We start from the raw sequence: 22639 nt of genomic DNA, 5'->3' as shown, positions 1-22639 counted from the left end.
AACAAAAAATGTAAAACGCGACATGTAAAGTCTTAGTCCCATGTCTGTAGTAAAGCCATTTTGTGGGGGAAAACATATTCTGATTGGCTGGGCCTGGCTGCCAAGTGGCCTGTAACTCATTGAAATCGTTGAAATTGTCGCATGCTGCGTTTTATATTTCTGTTCACCATACCTCCACAGATCCTAACCATAATAACCCAAACTCTCCTTAAGCCCTACACTCGGTGGCATACAGGCAACAGTAAAGTCTATTAGGCTACTGTATCAAAATGTGTCTGCTCCCATCAGAGAGAGATACTGAGAGTGCTGGCCTCACCAACCTGGCCATTAGAGCAACATTAGAAATGACATCATCGCTGTGGCATTTAACTGGCCTTAGCCACATACTGTTGCACTGGTGTTACTATCCTGGTCAACACAATTACTGTGGGAGATGGCTGAGATTCCAGGACTGATGCTGTACACATTACTGGTGTTACTATCCTGGTCAACACAATTACAGAGGGAGATGGCTGAGATTCCAGGACTGATGCTGTACACATTACTGGTGTTACTATCCTGGTCAACACAATTACAGAGGGAGATGGCTGAGATTCCAGGACTGATGCTGTACACATTACTGGTGTTACTATCCTGGTCAACACAATTACAGAGGGAGATGGCTGAGATTCCAGGACTGATGCTGTACACATTACTGGTGTTACTATCCTGGTCAACACAATTACAGAGGGAGATGGCTGAGATTCCAGGACTGATGCTGTACACATTATTGCGAGAGGCCATTACTGCACACAGACAGTGTGTTTATGCCAGATATGTCCGTATACTATAGCCTGGCTGCTCTTTCCCCTGCCTGCCGACATTCCCCAAGACGCCATCTCTCAACTGTGTGTCTGAGAGACAGAGAGAGCAAACACACACTGCGCTTCACACACACACACACACACACACACACACACACACACACACACACACACACACACACACACACACACACACACACACACACACACACACACACACTAAATGAGTGCACATGGATGAGAGATGCCCTGAATTCTGCAGGCCTGGAGGGCGCATTGCCCCTCCACCCCCCCCCTCTCTAACTGCCACATAACAAGCCCCTTCGTCTGCCTTAACTCACTAATTAGTACCGCCCCTCCAGGGGGAAACAGTCAATATGGCACAACCGTCTAAAGAGGACAACACAACTATAGCTGATGCTTAATGATTACCGCATTATTGTCGCTCACATTCAGCATCACACTGCCACAGACACCAGTGGCGGCTGCTGGGGGGAGGACAGCTCTTAATTATGTCTGGAACGGAGCGAATGGAATGGCATCAAACACATGGAAACCACTCATTCCGTTCCAGCCGTTGCCACGAGCCCGTCCTCCCCAATTACGGTGCCACCAACCTCCCGTGACAGACATAAAGAAAACACATTAGGAGAAGCTCTCTCTTGCTGACACACAAACACACAAGCAAGCATACACACTGCGCAATTAGCAAAACACCAGTTTCACATAACTCTATGGACTGAGATTCTGAGGTAGACCCACAAACCTCCACCATACAGACCCCCTGCCCACAGGCGTGGTGGGCAATGGGCATAGTCCTTACCCTGGGCTGGTGAGAACGTTGCAGGGCCCTGCTGGTGCAGCCGTGCCCATTGCCGACCGGGACTGGCCTCATGGTGGGGGGCGAAGGTGAGGACAAGGGGGCACCACGCAGCACTGCCAACCAGATGCAGCGAGGCTCGGCGGCACTACAGTCCACCCCTACGGGATTCTGGAAGCACCACTCTGACTCAGCTGGTAGAGCAGGGTAGGGGGGCATAGCCGCAGGCATTGGGGCGCAGAGATTACCCGACACGGGCCGACCTGATGCCAACATGTGCCACACACACACACACGAGGGGGCAAAGTCTTGATGCTATCGCACAAACACGCTATTTTCCAGTAAACGACGCAGGTGTCAGAGTAACACATGCATCCTCTCTGGCCAAGTCCTACTGTCAGCATCAATCCATGGAGATAAAACAAGCAGTGAAAGCAGAAACCAAGAGGGCTGAGTAGCTCTTCAGATGGGCCAAGATCATCCCTGAAGAAGAAAATCCCAATAGTTCCAACCAGTTCAGTCTAGTCCCCTGTTCTCCTCTGGGTTCCTCTCATCCCGATGCTGGCACGTCTCCAAAGATACCTGCTTTTAGTCCCATATCCCAGTCTCAAACTCCTGACCTCCAAGGACATAAAGGAGCTTTCCAAGGCACACACACTCACACACACGCTGGGGGGGGGGTTGCACGCATGCCGTGGTGGGGCGTCCTGGGCCCTGAGAAGATATCAAAGAAGTCCTGGAAAGCAGATGTACGCCGGAGTGTGTGTGGTAGCAGAGAGGTCTGGTTTCCCTACAGACAGACAGACGGTCTGACTGACTGACTGACTGACAAAGCGACTGACAGACTAACTGACAGTGCCTCTCCTCTCCCAGCACAGCAGTGTCCTGTCCAGCGGTGTTCAGCAGGACACAAAGCCACTGTGTCTGTCAACCCCCCTAACACACAAACTGTCACAGCTAGAGGGCTGGCTCCTCTGTCTCTCCTCCCTCCCACCCGCTCTCCTCCCTCCCTCTCTCGCTCTCTCTCTTTCCCGCCCTCCCTCTGTCTCTCTCTTCCCGACTCTCTCTCTCTCTCTCTCTCTCTTTCCTCCTTTTGTCAGCCTCCAGCTCGTTGTCCCGCTTCACTTCTACCAATTCATCCTTCGCTCCGTCTCTGTCCCTCGTTCACGCTCTCACTCCTCTCTTCCCTCCTTTCTGCCCTCCGCTCCGTGGGATCCATTCCAATCTGTCACTCAAAATCCACTTTTCTGACAGAGAGCCAAAAACACACACAACATCCAACATGTACAACGTGAACAACTGAGGGCCGGGCCCCCGACACCGTTCTCCACTCTTGAAGTCCGGATGGAGTTTTCAACTGTAGGCTGGTGATGTGGTAGGCCTAAATCCAACAGTAGGTCCCTGTGGCTCTGTCCTGCCCTGTGATCGTAGAGGGAGTTGAGTGGCGCTTGGTGTACGTGTGAAAGAGACACAGGCACAGTGACACAGCTATGATCCCGGCACTCAACTCACACACAACAACCCCCCCCACCTCCTGCCCCTCAGCCCCCCCCAACAAATCCGATTTCAAACACAAAGAAAAACATGCTACACGACTTTACCCACCCACACGGTTTCTCTCTCCTGTTCTCTCCTGTTCTCTCCTGTTCTCTCCTGTTCTCTCCTGTTCTCTCCTGTTCTCGCCCTCTCCAGCAAAATCGAGAGGACATGGGATCAAGTTGAGCAGACGCAGTGGAACAACTGCGAGAGCAGAACGAGAGAGAGAGAGAAACAGGCTGCCGCTTCACTCCAGCAGCCCCACCGCCAGCCAGGCAGACCAGAATAAAACAGCTGCAATTGAACATTCATTTGACACTGACCCCCCCCCCCCCTCACACTAAGTCATGAATTCACACATACAAACACTAAAACAAACAGCGACACACACACACACACACACACGCACGCACACACACACGTGCACACACGCACACACACAGCAGAGTTCTCACCAAACATCCAGGGGTCCTGAGTGTGTGTGAAAGTGTCAGGCAGGTGACCATGGTGAGTCTGACAGAGCTAAGACTTCATGATCCTCTCTCTAGAAACACACTGCATAGACCTGTTACTGAGGAGGTTAGACTGGTTTCACCTGCTGCCATACAGCAGGGCAAGCACCAACACGATCACAACACCTGAACACACACACACACACACACACACACACACACACACACACCGTGCCCTCCAGGCACACACAGAAAATACACTAGGTGAGCCTGCAAAGTGTATGTTGAAATACCATGTGTTTGATGTATTTGATACCATTCGCTCCAGCCATTACCACCTGTCCTCCTCAATTAAGGTGCCACCAACCTCCTGTGATAAACACCCACCATCTATACCCAATACAAATGTGCAGACGTACAAACTGTACTATACACAAACACACTACACAAAAGGGAACGCTCCTTCCACACACAGACATACACATGGCCCGTTGAGTCACACACGTGTATAAATACACTTGCTGGGGTGTAATTACGCTCTCATAAAGACTAAAATCCTATAGGCTGTGGGCTGTGACTGTGGGCTGTGACTGTGAGGGGTTGTGTTCAGCCTGTTGCCAGACCGGAGGTTTGGGTTCTAACAGACCGCCAAGCAGAACCCGCCCAGGACCGGACGGAGAGACACCGGGACCAGATTACTCGGGGGGGGGGGGGGGTCCCATTCAGAAAAAGACCACAGCCAGATGGAAGCTTCAGAATGGGACTGGCCTTGATAGGGGACACTGTGTGTATGACATCATAAGCTGGCACCACCCTACGATGAGCCTTCCTGGTTCAATCAATGAAAATGATCTGCTTATCACAAGACTCACATTGAGTTTTGCTATGGAGTTTTGCCAATAACAGACAAGCCCAATTGGTCTCTACCCCTCTAGTGACCTGTGGCGATATTTACAAAAACAGGAGGACGAGGAGAAGTAAACAACAAAAGAGCGGAGAGAAAAGGTGTTGAGTTACAGTTCACATGGAGGACAAAGGAGTCACACACCGTGCGCTGTCACAATACCACCGTTGTCTCCAGTGACCCATGCTTGCTGCTGATTGGCTGAGACATTTCCATACACGCGCATAGGTAAAAAAAAAAAGGTTTTATTTATTTAACCAGGCAAGTCAGTTAAGAACAAATTGTTAGTTACAATGACGGCCTACCCCGGCGACGCTGGGCCAAATGTGCACCGCCCTATGGGACTCCCAATCACGGCCAGATGTGATACAGCCTGGATTCGAACCTGGGAACTGTAGTGACGCCTCTTCCACTGAGGTAGAGTGCCTTAGACCGCTGCGCCACTCGGGTGCTGAACACTAGTTCCTGAACATTACATCCTAAACAATCCTCATCCCGGGAGAAAGTGAACAGCTGTACACCTGTCTGTCTGTGGCTCAACGTCATCGTAACCTCTCATGCGCCCCTAAAGCCCTTGAAGTCCTGAAATCAAAGAGTGTGAGATTCAAACGGCACACGCCGCTAAGCTCTGGAGAGACGCCATACTGCTCGCCTCTTGTCCCCACCCTGCCATACCGCCACCCCGGCCCCTCGCCCTCCCTGCCATGCGCACCACCGAGCCAGAGAGTGAGGGAGAGAGAGGGAGACTGAGGGAGAGAGAGACAGAGAGTGAGGGAGAGAGAGGGAGGGAGCGAGAGGGAGGGAGCGAGAGGGAGGGAGCGAGAGGGAGAGAGAGACAGAGCGTGGGTCGGGGCGGTTGATCTGCAGCTCTGCTCACAGACAGATTAGTTGGTAGATAATCCCCTTCATAGTGACGCCGACACCACCGGTCAGCAGATTAACTAACACGTCCTGATGGAGACAGCCTGATGGAGACACAGCCTGATGGAGACACAGCCTGATGGAGACACATCCTGATGGAGACACATCCTGATGGAGACACAGCCTGATGGAGACACAGCCTGATGGAGACAGCCTGATGGAGAGACAGCCTGATGGAGAGACAGCCTGATGGAGACACAGCCTGATGGAGACACAGCCTGATGGAAACACAGCCTGATGGAAACACAGCCTGATGGAGACACAGCCTGATGGAGACACAGCCTGATGGAGACACAGCCTGATGGAGAGACAGCCTGATGGAGACACAGCCTGATGGAGACACAGCCTGATGGAGAGACAGCCTGATGGAGACACATCCTGATGGAGACACATCCTGATGGAGACACATCCTGATGGAGACACAGCCTGATGGAGACACAGCCTGATGGAGACACAGCCTGATGGAGACACATCCTGATGGGGACACAGCCTGATGGAGAGACAGCCTGATGGAGAGACAGCCTGATGGATACACAGTCCACTCCCATTCTTCACTGACTGATTGAGAACCACCAGCCAAAACAACCCTCATACACACAGCTAGCTAGCTGTGCAAGACATCAGGCAGGATCTATATCAGAGAGATGCAGTGGTGTAAAGTACTTAAGTAAAACTACTTTAAAGTACTACTTAAGTCGTTTTGGGGGGTATTTCTATTTTTGGCAACTTTTACTTCCCTACATTCCTAAAGAAAATATTGTACTTTTTACTCCATTCATTTTCCCTGACAACCCAAAGTACTCGTTACATTTTGAATGCTTAGCAGGACAGGAAAATTGTGATATTTACGCACTTATCAAGAGAACACGTGGTCATTCCTACTGCCTATGTTCTGGTTGACTCACTAAACACAAATGGTGTGCCACTGGCTATCCGTACATTTAAAAAGCAAGAACATGGTGCCGTCCGCTTTGCTTAATATAAGAAATTTGAAATGATCTATACTTTTACTTTGATACTTAAGTATATTTTAGCAATAAAATGTACTTTTGGTACTTAACTACACTGCTCCAAAAAATAAAGGGAACACTAAAATAACACATCCTAGATCTGAATGAATGAAATAATCTTATTAAATACTTTTTTCTTTACATAGTTGAATGTGCTGACAACAAAATCACACAAAAATAATCAATGGAAATCCAATTTATCAACCCATGGAGGTCTGGATTTGGAGTCACACTCAAAATTAAAGTGGAAAACCACACTACAGGCTGATCCAACTTTGATGTAATGTCCTTAAAACAAATCAAAATGAGGCTCAGTAGTGTGTGTGGCCTACACGTGCCTGTATGACCTCCCTACAATGCCTGGGCATGCTCCTGATGAGGTGGCGGATGGTCTCCTGAGGGATCTCCTCCCAGACCTGGACTAAAGCATCCGCCAACTCCTGGACAGTCTGTGGTGCAACGTGGCGTTGGTGGATGGAGCGAGACATGATGTCCCAGATGTGCTCAATTGGATTCAGGTCTGGGGAACGGTCCATAGCCAGTCCATAGCATCAATGCCTTCCTCTTGCAGGAACTGCTGACACATCTCCAGCCACATGAGGTCTAGCATTGTCTTGCATTAGGAGGAACCCAGGGCCAACCGCACCAGCGTATGGTTTCACAAGGGGTCTGAGGATCTCATCTCGGTACCTAATGGCAGTCAGGCTACCTCTGGCGAGCACATGGAGGGCTGTGCGGCCCCCCAAAGAAATGCCACCCCACACCATGACTGACCCACCGCCAAACCGGTCATGCTGGAGGATGTTGCAGGTAGCAGAACGTTCTCCACGGCGTCTCCAGACTCTGTCACGTCTGTCACATGTGCTCAGTGTGAACCTGCTTTCATCTGTGAAGAGCACAGGGTGCCAGTGGCGAATTTGCCAATCTTGGTGTTCTCTGGCAAATGCCAAACGTCCTGCACAGTGTTGGGCTGTAAGCACAACCCCCACCTGTGGACGTCGGGCCCTCATACCACCCTCATGGAGTCTGTTTCTGACCGTTTGAGCAGACACATGCACATTTGTGGCCTGCTGGAGGTCATTTTGCAGGGCTCTGGCAGTGCTCCTCCTGCTCCTCCTTGCACAAAGGCGGAGGTAGCGGTCCTGCTGCTGGGTTGTTGCCCTCCTATGGCCTCCTCCACATCTCCTGATGTACTGGCCTGTCTCCTGGTAGCGCCTCCATGCTCTGGACACTACGCTGACAGACACAGCAAACCTTCTTGCCACAGCTCGCATTGATGTGCCATCCTGGATGAGCTGCACTACCTGAGCCACTTGTGTTGGTTGTAGACTCCGTCTCATGCTACCACTAGAGTGAAAGCACCGCCAGCATTCAAAAGTGACCAAAACATCAGCCAGGAAGCATAGGAACTGAGAAGTGGTCTGTGGTCCCCACCTGCAGAACCACTCCTTTATTGGGGGTGTCTTGCTAATTGCCTATAATTTCCACCTGTTGTCTATTCCATTTGCACAACAGCATGTGAAATTTATTGTCTATCAGTGTTGCTTCCTAAGTGGACAGTTTGATTTCACAGAAGTGTGATTGACTTGGAGTTACATTGTGTTGTTTAAGTGTTCCCGTTATTTTTTTGAGCAGTGTATATTTAAAACCAAACACTTTTAGTAGCATTTTACTGGGTGACTTTCACTTTTACTTTAAGTAACTTTCTTTTACTCAAGAATGACAATTGGGTACTTTTTCCACCACTGGAGAGATACAGAGAGACACCAACAGTGTGTGTGTGTGTGTGTGTGTGTGTGTGTGTGTGTGTGTGTGTGTGTGTGTGTGTGTGTGTGTGTGTGTGTGTGTGTGTGTGTGTGTGTGTGTGTGTGGTTGAGGGGTTTTCCAGGTCAGAGTCATGGCCAGCCCAGAGGAATCCACCAAACACACACAGACAAACAGAAATCTGAGTAGACTCCACAGGATGTGGCTTTCCCAGGGAATGGGCATCGACCACATCTCTCACACACACACACACACACACACACACACACACACACACACACACACACTACACACACTCACTCTACACAACCTTCCAGTGTCACTATAACTCCCTGTGTATAGCTGGAGACACATATAGTAAGCACAGTGAAAATGAGAGGAAGGGAGAACGAGAGAGGCTGGCTGACTGGTGGACTCCGCCCATCAGTCCAGAAAACATTAGATAGCAGAACAGTCTAGACAGACTACCATTACTCCCAGCATTGGATCCTATGAAAAGCAGTGGATGGATAAAAAAGGACCGGTCTCCTTTTAAGCTGGTTAATTTTAACTCTAATCTCCTGCAAATCCACGACACACAGAGGCCAAAGGCTGAGAGTCCGCAGGGCGCAGTTGCAGATCTCTGACCACTAGAGGGCAGACATACCACGCAGCTCAATGGCAGACGTGTACGGACGGGACGAGAACAGAGTGGAAACCCACACACAGTTAGTTCTACTGTAGTAGGATGGCTGTGTCATCATAGGGGTTTCAGTGCAGGGGTTGGAATGTGCTTGGAAAAGATGGTGTTAGTCTGAAGGTGTGAGGTAATGTACAGTATGTAAGCGCTGGTCTACAGTCAGTTTTAGGTTCCCCGTCTAATGGTAACGGCTAGGGCTGGGACAGGGTACTCTGACGGGAGATCAGGGGTGAGGTCACACCTGTTGTGAGGAGGAAAGAGTCGTAGGAGTCCAGTGGCAGGTGGAGTTGGGTGAAACAATAGCGGGGTCTTCTTACCTCTTCCCCCCTTACCCTTACACCCCCCCCCCCCCCCCCCCCCACACACACACACACACACACACACAGCTGAGAGGAGCAGGGTGGTCCCTCCCCGCCTGGCCCTGTCTGACTGCATGACTGTCTGACTGCATGACTGTCTGACTGCATGACTGTCTGACTGTCTGACTGACACAACACGCCCCATCTCTCCAGCAGACGGGAAACAAACAAATTAGACCCACCTGACCCTCGACCTCCCCCACAGGAACGCAGACAGCACATTATGGATGCATTCTACGTGTGTGTGTGTGTGTGTGTGTGTGTGTGTGTGTGTGTGTGTGTGTGTGTGTGTGTGTGTGTGTGTGTGTGTGTGTGTGACCTCATGCTGTTATAGCTAACCATGTGAGACCATGTGAGTTCTAACCTGGGCCAACCCAGACTGATCCACACTCTCACAGACACATCCAGAAGACCCGGATTCCCCCTACTCATGCAAGCAATGACACATATTCCAACACACACACCACCACATGCGCGCATTGACACATATACAGTGATTACAGGGACCATGGCACTACTGGGGTGAGACACATAGCGGAAGATGATTGGCTGAGTGGGGAGCTCAGAGAGTCCAATATATCTTTCAGTGAACATTCATCAACCCACTAATGCCCCAGGGGAACATGGGATACATGAGTCAGCCAGCCAGCCTGAAACCTAGCAGGCCAGAGAGCGAGAGAGGAAGAGAAAGAGAGAGGAGATAGAGATTATAAATACAACCCATATTTATGTTGATTTCCTTTCCCTACTTGCACATTGTTACAACACTGTACACAGCCATAATAACATTTTAAATGTCTCTATTCTTTTGTGAGTGTAACTTTTGTGAGTGTAATGTTTACTGTTCATTTCGGATTGTTTAATTCACTTTTGTTTATTATCTATTTCACTTGCAATGTAAACATATGGTCCCCATGCCAATAAAGCCCATTGAATTGGGGAGAGAGAGAAAGAGAGAGAGAGAGATGTTGGAAAGGGTAAACTGGGAGAAAACGTACTATGAGGGATAAAAATGAACAATCATTTCTAATTGTTTATTTCACTTTTATTTATTATCTATTTCACTTGCTGTGGCAATGTAAACATATGGTCCCCATGCCAATAAAGCCCATTGAATTTAATTGAGAGAGAGAGAGAGAGAGAGAGAGAGAGAAAAGAAAGATAGAGACAGATGTTGGAAAGGGTAAACTGGGAGAAAACGTACTATGAGGGATAGAAATGAAGGCAGAGAGAGATGTAAAGCAGAAACAAAAGATGGAGAAGTAGTAGGCAGATGGAGAGCAGAATGAGACAGATGATCACACACACACACACACACACACACACACACACACACACACACACACACACACACACACACACACACACACACACACACACACGGGGCATTAATATCCCTAAATATGGAGTTTGTCTGTGGCTGGGTTTGTTAAGTACAGCCTTCAATGTGGTCAGAATTCCTCCACTGGCTGTACTGTACTGGAAGGGGTAGGGGCTGGAAGAGCTTGGAGGATGCATGCCCCCCCACCCCCGGCATACCAGCGACCCAGGGACCCCCATCATATTTTAGCAAAAAAATGTATTACGCATTTTGTTATCATCAGGTGAATGCTATTGGCAAGTAGAAGTAATCAACATTTTAAAAATGAATAGATTTGGTAGACAGTTTTATAAAGGAAGTGTAAACTCTAAACTAGCATATTAGCTAAAGAGGTATCTTGGCAGTGTTAAGAAAATGTTGCTGTTGTAAAGCAATTCTAAAACAAATTCAATTGACATGAGAACATTTTGCAGTTTTTAAGCTCATTTCAAGCAATTCTACACAGTTTGGCATGGAGCTGAGAAATAATTGTACAGTTTTACATGTATTTTGCCATGGCTAATGGTGTGTTCCTCTGCTCAAACATCATAACAAAACCAATCGATTCTCCCTGACTCTCTAGATTTGATTTGATTGTTAGTTCTCAAAGATGGTATTATTTAAAAATATATATAATTCATATATTTTCTGCATGCTTTCTATCTGGTTTTGGTCATTTTAGTTGACACAAAACAGTTTTTCCATCCTGAAAATTACCACCTAGACTGCCCGCCTAAGAATTTTTTTGATACAGAAAAAAACCCAGTAATTAGCTCCAATGACTGTACTTTCCTCCATATTGAAGGGATAGTTCGAGATTTTGCAATGAAGCCATTTATCTACTTCCCCAGAGTCTGATAGCTTGCTAACTGTTCCTATAGACTTACAGTCATTGCGCTAACGGTAGTTAGCATTGGCACTGAAACTACCTCTAACTTCCCTTATACTGGATGCAGAGACATAAAAATGGCAGCTAGTGATATTCATTAAACAAAAAATGCACATTAAAAAATCCCCCTAGAGGGCCACAGACCCCAGTTTGAATAACCCTGCTTTACGGCACACCCACTGCACTTAAATGTGGTGTGCAGGTCTCGCCCCATGGAGCATTATCATTAGGTTGATGAATAATTAACTAGTATGAGCTGTTGGTACATGAAGGAGGATGGGGGGTAGAAGACTGAGGTGAGAGGCACCGCCTCATCAACCTTCTCCCTGGCTGTGCAGCACCACCGAGGGTGTTCCGGTGCTCGTTCTCATGTTCTCATTGGTCATATACACACACACACAGACAGACACACAGACAGACAGACAGACAGACAGACAGACAGACAGACAGACAGACAGACAGACAGACAGACAGACAGACAGACAGACAGACAGACAGACAGACAGACAGACAGACAGACAGACAGACAGACAGACAGACAGACAGACAGACAGACAGACAGACAGACAGACAGAGGAGATGATATGAGAATTTCATTCTCCCCTTACAACCCTCCTGGGCTTTCCTGTCTCACTCTTCCTCTTCTCCCTCTCTCTCCCTCCATCTCCCCAACAACCACCACACACTAAGTGGAAAGAGAGTGATACACTTTAGCCTACTTAAGGAGTGGCTGGTTCCTCATTTGAAGCTGCTCGTTTATGAGGAGAGTTTGGTCACGTTCACTGAGACAATCACATCCAAGAGATGAAGGGGTAACCGGAAAGGCACGAGACGTGTCCAAATTGACCTGTTTTTACTCAACTGTGAAATTATTCCGCTCTAAAAATAGACCCATGTTCTGAGCATGTAATTTGTTTCTTTCGGTTTCTCTCGTGCTCTTGTTTTTCCACATGAGTGCAGCAGCTGCTCCTCTCGCTGTCGTCGTCGCCAACGTTGCATACCCCTGCCCATCACCATGGTGACTATCTCGCCTGACGACCATCAACATCACTTCTTGCTACTACACCTCTGGAGGCCATCAATCTCGGGAGTCGCCATAGCAACAGGCAATATGACGATTCTCACCCCAAAAACCACCAATAACGTTACCTCGACCAACTGTACCACTCTCCCACCATTGGCTTTCACTATTGCCAGTCACCATGACAACCGTCAATCAGTCTACAGGTCATTCCCTTGCACCACTAGAGTCTACATCTAGTAGTGTCTGTCTGAAGGTCGCTGTGAGAGGCAGCGGCTGGGTCTTGTCAGGTACAGAACCTCGTCTTGGCTTGATTATGTTTCAGCATTAACATCTGTCTCCCTATGTGTATTCCATGTACCATGTAACCTAAACAGAGGAACGACAACATCTGGCAAAGAGCTAACCCCCCCCCCCCCCCCCCCCCCCCGAACCACAACCACTGGGAGCAATCAGAGAGAGCGTCACGATTGGCCTCCGCTGCGATGACAGCCCCCACCTCTCCTTTTTACTTTCTTTCTCTCGCTCACTCTTTTTTTCCAGCGTGTTTTCAGAAGTAGAGTGGAGCTCCTGAAACCACAGGGCTCCAGCAGGCCTCTGTGCCCCCTCCACCCCCCTCTGTGTCTGGGAAGAGGGTTGGGATCCTGGGGCCCCTTTCCTCCTTCCCCCCCAGGCCCCAGTTGCCGGTATATTTAGCCCATCTGAGCCTCTATGTAATTAACAGATGAAAATTACAACTTTGGGCTTGGGATGACGTTTCTGTTTCCCTCCGCGGCATGGGCAGAGACAAACTGGACCTGCTAGGCTCATCACGGAGCCACACTGGGCAGTGGGCCAATAGCATGGGCGTGGTGGAGCCAGAATTGAGCCAAGATGGAGGAGGACTCGCACCGGTGGATGGAGTGTATAATACTCTGAGCCAGGCAGGGTCGGAATGTTAATACAGTCAAGCTAGATGGTCTGTCAATCACACCACACACCACTGGAGTTTCCATTCGAAGTCAGATGGTTTTTACATTCCTACCACACACCAAAAGACTGGAGGAGGAAGATGGAGGAGAGGAGAGTTCCTTATCCTTACTGTACACACAGGAAGACATATATCCGACACACTCACGCTATCACACACACACACACACACACACACACACACACAGGTGGGGAAAAGGCCTGTTTACATTTCTTACCTCTCTCTCACTCCTTTCTCTCACGCTCTCATTAACGTCTGTCTCACTCAGTCTGTTTCTACCATACCCAATCCTCCCATCGCTCCCTGTTCTTTGTGTTCCATCACTGCTCCAGTCCACACTTTCTCTCTATCAGCACTTAAGAGTCAGTGAACTCTCTCTCTGCTGGAGTGGAGGACAACCTCCCAGGGAGTGTGGGACAGGAACAGCAGCACCCAGCCAACGAACTGAACACACCACTAAACTCAACCAACCCCGCTGGCCTTTCTCTTCACAGGCCTTTTCCCCATTCAACGTTCTGTTCTCTCAGTCTCTAATTAAGTGACCCGTCAACATATCTGCCAAAACTCAGAGCCGGGGCTTCATTGTCGTTCACAAGAGACCCCACAGCAGACCAAGGGAGAAGAAAACGGAGAAAGGCCAACCAGGACAGAGAAGAACGTGGTCGTGCTATGCTGTGCCCGTCTGGACTTGAGCCGCTGCAGCTCCCACTACCCACACTGTACACTGTGATAAGACGATGCAGAGATAACACAGAGATTTCGGGGCACCGCCCCACTGAGCCAGCGTCTGGTCCAGCTGTGCCCTATCCTCCACTGGCACAGAGATGGCACCCAGACAGGTCCTTCTCCCTGGGCATGTTTTCAAAACGGCAGGATAAGCCCTCCTTGTCCTCACTATCGTCTCATCTTCAGTTGAGCTGCACGCTCCTTCCTGTGGTTAGAATGAACGCTGTGCAGCCCAGCCAGTCAAACCGGTGTGTGTGTGTGTGTGTGTGTGTGTGTGTGTGTGTGTGTTCTAGACCAGTATACACCACCCTTGCCGGTTCTACACGCCACAGGCTCTGCCTTTTATCTCCATGTGTAATTTGATGAGATACATATGCCAGGCCTGATGGCCTTTCTGTGTCTTTAGCCTCTGTCACTGTGTGTTAGTGGCCTTTCCTGCATGCCAGAGGAGAGCTGTGGGTAGAAGGCTGGCATAGACTCGGAGAGACGGGTCCCTCCAGCAGTGAGCCCCTTCAGACCGTGAAGGCCTCCATGTTCTACACAGCAGACAAAGGTCACATACAAGGCTCTCTCTCAATTCAATTCAAAGGCCTTTATTGGCACGGGAAACATATGGTTACATTGCCAAAGCAAGTGAAATAGATAACAAAAAGTGAAATCAACTAAACTAAATGAACAGTTAACATAACACACCAAAATAATAAAATGCATTTAAAATGTCATATTATGGCTATATACAGTTTTGTAACAGTGTGCAAATAGTTCAAATATATACAAATAAATATGGGTTGTATTTACAGTGGTGTTTGTTCTTCACTGGTTGCCCTTTTCTTGTGGCAACAGGTCACAAATCTTGCTGCTGTGATGGCACACTGTGGTATTTCACCCATTAGATAAGGGAGTTTATCAAAATGTGTGGCCTGTGGATCTGTGTAATCTGAGGGAAATATATGTCTCTAATATGGTCATACATTTGGCAGGAGGTTAGGAAGTGCATCTCAGTTTCCACCTCATTTTGTGGGCAGTGTGCACATAGCCTGTCTCTCTTGAGAGCCAGGTCTGCCTTCGGCGGCCTTTCTCAATAGCAAGGCTATGCTCACTGAGTCTGTACGTAGTCAAAGCTTTCCTTAATATTGGGTCAGCCACAGTGGTCAGGTATTCTGTTTAGGGCCAAATAGCATTCTAGTTTGCTGTGTTTTTTTTTTCATTCTTTCCAATGTGTCAAGTAATTACAGTTGAAGTTGGAAGTTTACATACACCTTAGCCAAATAAATTTAAACTCCGTTTTTCACAATTCCTGACATTTAATCCTAGTAAAAATTCCCTGTTTTAGGACAGTTAGGATCACCACTTTATTTTAAGAATGAGAAATGTCAGAATAATAGTAGAGAGAATGATTTATTTCAGCTTTTATTTCTTTTATCACATTCCCAGTGGGTCAGAAGTTTACATCACTCAATTAGTATTTGGTAGCGTTGCCTTTAAATTGTTGAACTTGGGTCAAACGTTTTGGGTAGCCTTCCACAAGCTTCCCACAATAAGTTGGGTGAATTTTGGCCCATTCCTCCTGACAGAGATGGTGTAACTGAGTCAGGTTTGTAGGCCTCCTTGCTCGTACGCGCTTTTTCAGTTCTGCCCACAAATTTTCTATGGGATTGAGGTCAGAGCTTTGTAATGGCCATTCCATCACCTTGACTTTGTTGTCCTTAAGCCATTTTGCCACAACTTTGGAAGTATGCTTGGGGTCATTGTCCATTTGGAAGACCCATTTGCGACCAAGCTTTAACTTCCTGACTGATGTCTTGAGATGTTGCTTCAATATATCCACGTAATTTTCCCTCCTCATGATGCCATCTATTTTGTGAAGTGCACCAGTCCCTCCTGTAGCAAAGCACCCCCAAAACATGATGCTGCCACCCCCGTGCTTCACGGTTGGGATGGTATTCTTCGGCTTGCAAGCCTCCAGCCTTTTTCCTCCAAACATAACGATGGCCATTATGGCCAAACAGTTCTATTTTTGTTTCATCAGACCAGAGGACATTTCTCCAAAAAGTACGATCTTTGTCCCCATGTGCAGTTGCAAACCGTAGTCTGGCTTTTTTATGGTGGTTTTGGAGCAGTGGCTTCTTCCTTGCTGAGTGGCTTTTCAGGTTATGTTGATATAGGACTCGTTTTACTGTGGATATAGATACTTTTGTACCTGTTTCCTCCAGCATCTTCACAAGGTCCTTTGCTGTTGTTCTGGGATTGATTTGCACTTTCGCAGCAAAGTACGTTCATCTCTAGGAGACAGAACGCGTCTCCTTCCTGAGCGGTATGACAGCTGCATGGTCCCATGGTGTTTATACTTGCATACTATTGTTTGTACAGATGAACGTGGTACCTTCAGGCGTTTGGTAATTGCTCCAAAGGATGAACTAGACTTGTAGAGGTCTACAATTCTTCTTCTGAGGTCTTGGCTGATTTCTTTTGATTTTCCCATGATGTCAAGCAAAGAGGCACTGAGTTTGAAGGTAGGCCATGACATACATCCACAGGTACACCTCCTATTGACTCAAATTATGTCAATTAGTCTATCAGAAGCTTCTAAAGTCATGACATCATTTTCTGGAATTTCCCAAGCTGTTTAAAGGCACAGTCAACTTAGTGTATGTAAACTTTTGACCCACTGGAATTGTGATACAGTGAATTATAAGTGAAATAATCTGTCTGTAACCAATTGTTGGAAAAATTACTTCTGTCATGCACAAAGTAGATGTCCTAACCGACTTGCCAAAACTATAGTTTGTTAACAAGAAATTTGTGGAGTAGTTGAAAAACAAGTCTTAATGACTCCAACCAAAGTGTATGTAAACTTCCGACTTCAACTGTATCTTTTTGTTTTCTCATGATTTGGTTGTGTCTAATTGTGTTGCTGTCCTGGGGCTCTGTGGGGTCTGTTTGTGTTTGTGAACAGAGCCCCAGGACCAGCTTGGTTAGAGGACTTCTCCAGGTTCATCTCTCTGTAGGTGATGTCTTTGTTATGAAAGGTTTTGGAATCACTTCCTTTTAGTGGTTGTCAAATTTAACGTCTCTTTTCTGGATTTTGATAGTTAGCGGGTATCAGCCGAATTCTGCTCTGCATGCATTATTTGGTGTCTCAATTTGGTCTCTCACACTTTCACTCACTCAACTCACTCACAGTAACTTTCGCTCTGACCCCATCTCAAATGTAATAATTGAAGACCATTATAGGAGCACAGAGACTATAGGAACATGGCTGTTGACACGCCAGTCACATCCACACATATGGCTTCTCTCTGTCTCGCTCTCAGGCGAAAGGGATAGAGATGCTGTGATAGTGGAGAGTAATAAACATCAACACGCCGTTTCTCCTTTCTCATTTCCTTGTGGTTAGGTTTGTGTGTGTGTGTGTGTGTGTGTGTGTGTGTGTGTGTGTGTGTGTGTGTGTGTGTGTGTGTGTGTGTGTGTGTGTGTGTGTGTGTGTGTGTGTGTGTGTGTGTATGTTTGTGTAACGCACAGTTCTAACAGAGCATGAGAGAGAGAGAGAGAGAGAGAGAGAGACCGATGCATAACACTGAGTCTTACAGACAGAATACCTTACAGCTCCAAAACTGAAGCATCTCAACACTGAGCACAGAACAGAAAGATGGAATACCGTCGACAACATCCACCTAAAAGGCCATTTAGACTGTGGCAACTGAGTCCTTTAGAAGAGACTTTCCAGGACTACACAGACACAGACACAGACATTAAGTTGAAAAATGTGGGCATTTAGAGCTGACCAAATAAGGCAGTACAGAGGCGATCAAAGTCGACGGTTTGAGTGTGGCTCTGTAAGTCCAATCACAGAGAAAGACAGAATGAGACAAAACAGTGAGTGAGAGAAGTACATTGAGTAGTTGCAGTGTGCCCGGGGCCTGTGTGTCTGCTCTGCTGGGGCGTCTGCTCTGCTGGGGCGTCTGCTCTGCTGGGGCGTCTGCTCTGCTGGGGCGCCTGCCTGCCTGTGTGTCTGCTCTGCAGGGGCGCCTGCCTGCCTGCATGGAAGGCTCTCCTATCCTCGCTTGTACCCAATCCTCCCTACCCCCAGGCAACCAGCCCAGCTCAGTACGCTATCTCTGCCCAGCCTCCTTATCTCCTCATCAGCCTGCCTGCTCATCCCAGCCCCCTGCTCCACACTGTCAACCGGCCTGTCAGAACAAGCTCACTGGGCTAACTGCAGGGACAACAAGCATTACAGAACACATGACGAGAGAGAGAGAGAGATTGAGAGACAGAGAAAGAGAAAGAGAGAAAGTATATGAGCAAGTTCTATGTTTACACACATGCAGTATATAATTATGTCCTGCAGCTGTGCTGTGTGTGAGTGTGAGTGTGTGTGTATGTGTTAGAGCCTGACCAATGGATGAAACACTGATTGGGGTCAGTGAGTCCACTAGCCATGAGGAAATTAGTCCCACAGACAGAGAGTAATTCACTGTCTACAGCTCACACTTCATCCACTTCCAACAGCATTTTGATGATGGTCCCATGTGGCTCAGTTGGTAGAGCATGGTGTTTGCAACGCCAGGGTTGTGGGTTCGATTCCCACGGGGGACCAGTACGGAAATAATTTAAGTATGAAATGTATGCACTCACTACTGTAAGTCACTCTGGATAAGAGCATCTGCTAAATGACTAAAATGTAAAATGATGATCTGCCATTCTCAAACCAGGAGGATCCTCCCTGATCTGTGTTGTACACAAACTTCCCATTCAGCAAATTACTACAGGAAGGTCTTCTACATGCCAGTTATGGGACACACTGGGAGGGATGATTCTGGTCACTGCAAATGTGGGACTAATAGGACCACGGGGTCACGACACCCAGAAAGAACAAACACTATTGAATATGTCGTTGGACTAGTAACCGAAAGGTTGCAAGTTCGAATCCCCGAGCTGACAAGGTACAAATCTGTCGTTCTGCCCATGAACAAGGCAGTAGGCCGTCATTGAAAATAATAATTTGTTCTTAACTGACTTGCCTAGTTAAATATAGGTTAAAATAAATAAATATGCCATTTAGCAGAAACTTAAGAGTTTAACGTATGGTTGGCCCTGGGAATCGAACCCACAATGCTGGTGTTGCAAGCTCCATGCACTACCAACTGAGCCATACAGGACTCAACACACTTTGAGCCATATGTGTGTTTTATTACCATTAGGTGTCGCAGGGAAAGAGGTGGTAAGGTGCATGCCATGTTACTGGGTAATAGAGGGGCTGCAGTTCCCATCTACGACTTCCCTTCTCAAACTGTTGAGATGAATGTGTCTGTGGCTACCCGTCTGTCACTCAGCTGTCATTCTCTCTCTTTCTCTCTGACTCACCAAGTCTCTCTCTCTCTCCCCTCCCTCTGTGTTCTTCTCTCCCTCTTTCTTTCTCTCCCTCTCTCTCTGTGTTCCACACATTCCTGAGAATACCCTGCTGTTCACTAAAGGCTGAGTTGGCAATGTGCTCCCACATCTGACAGGAGCATGGAGACAGAGCACCACTCAGCTCACTGCAGCCACACACACACACGCACACACACACAGCATCATGCACAAACAGATATACACAATATTAAAACAACAAATACACACCCGTCTCTCTCTCATCTCCCTCACAAACAGTATTCTGTTATTACATTTGCACCACCAAACAAAATCTTGAAAGAGTTTGATTTATAGATCATGGATGTGAATATGCATATGGACACACACCCAAAACATCTGTATACATAATCTGACTGGGGGGGTAGGCCTCCCCTACTTAACCCCCTGGCCTCTGCTGGACCCAATGACATTGGTCTCCTCCTGCCTCCTTACCCTTTCTTTATTGGGGGCCAAGTGTGTGACGAGGGGCCCCTAACCTCTGAACCCTGTGTGTGCCCCACCCCCCTGGCTTCAGGCTGATCCCACAAACAGAAAGACAGTTATCCAGTCAGACAGACAGAGTCAAGGCTGCATCGCAGAACAAGACGTAACCTGTCCCCAATTCCTTATTTGAGAGCCCTCCACAACAACAATCACAGAGACAAGAGAGACACACTCACATGTTTTCTTGTACAAGAACAACACACTTGAAACACACACACACACACACACACACACACACACACACAAAGGGACACTGAAAGGCCAGACTGTCAGGAGGCTAAATCAAATTAGCCCTGCTCCGTTACTGAGAGAGAGCCTTTTGTTTTTCCACTAAACCACTGCACGCCTGACCATCAGATGCCAACATAAAATAGAGACAGAGGATCTGCGCCTTGCTGCCCAACTTATCTGGCCCTCCACCCAGCACAGGGCTAGGATAATCCACTGTGGAACCATCACTATTTTAGGCAGGCAATCATTAAGGACAGCTAAGATAACAGGACCCCCCATTTTTCCCAGACGGTTTCCTTGAAAGTGCTCCTTACGGGAAGTGTGTGTGAGAGTGAGTGAGTGAGTGAGTGAGTGAGTGAGTGAGTGAGTGAGTGAGTGAGTGAGTGAGTGAGTGAGTGAGTGAGTGAGTGAGTGAGTGAGTGAGTGAGTGAGTGAGTGAGTGAGTGAGTGAGTGAGTGAGTGAGTGAGTGAGTGAGTGAGTGGAGAGAATCTCTACACAACCATTAGCAGGGGAGTACAGTATGTTCGTTTGCCCTGCTAACCATAGCTGCATTAAAGGGGCCACACCCCTCATTGCCATGGTAAACAAGGTCAATGATAGCAGGGTAGCTTTTTTCAGAGTGGTCACTAGCTGGCACAGCCGCAAAGTCAGTAAATCTGATATTAAACCTAACCCTAACCTTAACTTTAACCACATTGCTAACCATAATGCCTAACACTAAATTTTGACCAAAAAGTTAATTAATGTTCGAATGAATTTTTACAATAAAGCCAAATTTGAGGCGCCCATCTAAGGGGAAATCGCTCAGTTCTGCCTCCAGGTAAAGATTCATGACAAACATCAACCTACTCAATGATGACTCCTACTCTCATTCTATATGTTTGCATAGCCTATATACTGTAGCTTTGCACAAGTTCTACAGGAGAACTCAAGTAGCAAAATGGCAGTTGAGAAGACATTTCAGAAGTCAGGCTACGAAAAGTAGAGTAAATGGTGTGTGTGTGTGTGTGTGTGTGTGTGTGTGTGTGTGTGTGTGTGTGTGTGTGTGTGTGTGTGTGTGTGTGACCAGTGAGGGCAGTGTCCATAATGCACCAGCAGTGTCTACCAGTGTGTACTAGGTTCATACTGTGCAGAGAGGTTTGATCAGTGGGGCAAAACATCCAAAGCGTTGCAGATTGAGGCGACAGACGGGCGTCCGGGACGACGACAGACGGGCGTCCGGGACGACGACAGACGGGCGTCCGGGACGACGACAGACACGTGAAAGTTGCACGGACGTTCCTTGACTGGAAGGCTACATTGAAACGTGGAGCGGATCTCATTTCTAACTTCAGTCTTTAGCTGCGTGGAATGTGACCTGGGATAGGAATGCTTAGCGACATTTAAGCCATGGATAGCATAAAAGATCCATGGTTCTCTCTCCACTTCAGGACCTAGATAGACGCGAGTGAAGCATTCAAAACAACAGCATCTCTCTCTCTCTCACATGCTCTTCAATTCAGGTTCAACCCTATCACTGTCACCACATCAGGCGTAGAAGCAGTACATACCACACAGCCTAGGGCTGCAGCAGTACACATACATCTGTGTTTTGGAGAACGTGTCGAATGAATGACTATGAGTCTGTGTGTGGATGTACACATGCTAGAGTGCATCTATCTCAGGGCTGCCCAACCCTCTTCCTGGATATCTACCCTCCTGTGGGTTTTCAGTCCAACCCTCTTCCTGGAGATCTATCCTCCTGTGGGTTTTCAGTCCAACCCTCTTCCTGGAGATCTACCCTCCTGTGGGTTATCAGTCCAACCCTCTTCCTGGAGATCTACCCTCCTGTGGGTTATCAGTCCAATCCTCTTCCTGGAGATCTACCCTATTGTGGGTTTTCAGTCCAACCCAAATTTAACACACCTGATTCTACCAATTAGCTGCTCAACAAGACCTTAACTAGCTGAATCAGTTATGCTAAATTAGGGTTAGACCGAAAACCTACAGGACAGTAGATCTCCAGGAAGAGGGTTGTATCTACATCCTCACCCACTCTCCCAGGGTAGGTTAATGATTGTAGAGGTGAGGTGTGAGTGTGTGCAGTGCAGTGCAACGCAGCTGCTGTCTGGTGTAGAGGCCTTGAGGAATGCCCGAGGGGCGGTATGCTGGTGTTAAGGTGTGAGAGACTGTCACGTCCTGACCATAGAAAGATGTTATTTTCTATGGTAGAGTAGGTCAGGGCGTGACAGGGTTTTTTCTCTCTCTATGTTTTCTATTTCTATGTTTAGGTTCTAGTTTTGTATTTCTATGTTG

General features: G+C 47.7%; 1 protein-coding gene across 8 annotated transcripts in view; it reads right to left on the bottom strand.

The window, feature by feature from the left end:
* The window catches only part of LOC106607247 (rho GTPase-activating protein 23), a 99363-nt gene that overhangs the window by 52497 nt on the left and 24227 nt on the right, over positions 1-22639 (bottom strand). For 2 of the 8 annotated variants that reach the window (XM_082976639.1, XM_082976640.1), the window contains exon 1: positions 1627-3093. The exons of 2 other annotated variants lie outside the window; for them this stretch is intronic. In XM_082976639.1, coding sequence (XP_082832765.1) covers positions 1627-1899 — 273 coding nt within the window. In that variant the 5' untranslated portion in view covers positions 1900-3093. Of the gene's footprint in view, positions 1-1626; positions 3098-3614; positions 3743-22639 lie in introns of those variants that run through there. 4 more of the 8 variants (XM_082976642.1, XM_014204019.3, XM_082976643.1 and 1 more) reach the window with 3 other exon arrangements.

The sequence above is a fragment of the Salmo salar genome, chromosome 06 (assembly GCF_965601325.2).
Source record: "Salmo salar chromosome 06, fSalSal1, whole genome shotgun sequence".
Classification (NCBI taxonomy): domain Eukaryota; kingdom Metazoa; phylum Chordata; class Actinopteri; order Salmoniformes; family Salmonidae; genus Salmo; species Salmo salar.
The sequence above is the reverse complement of the archived record's forward strand: the minus strand, read 5'-3'. Positions and strand labels throughout refer to the sequence as shown.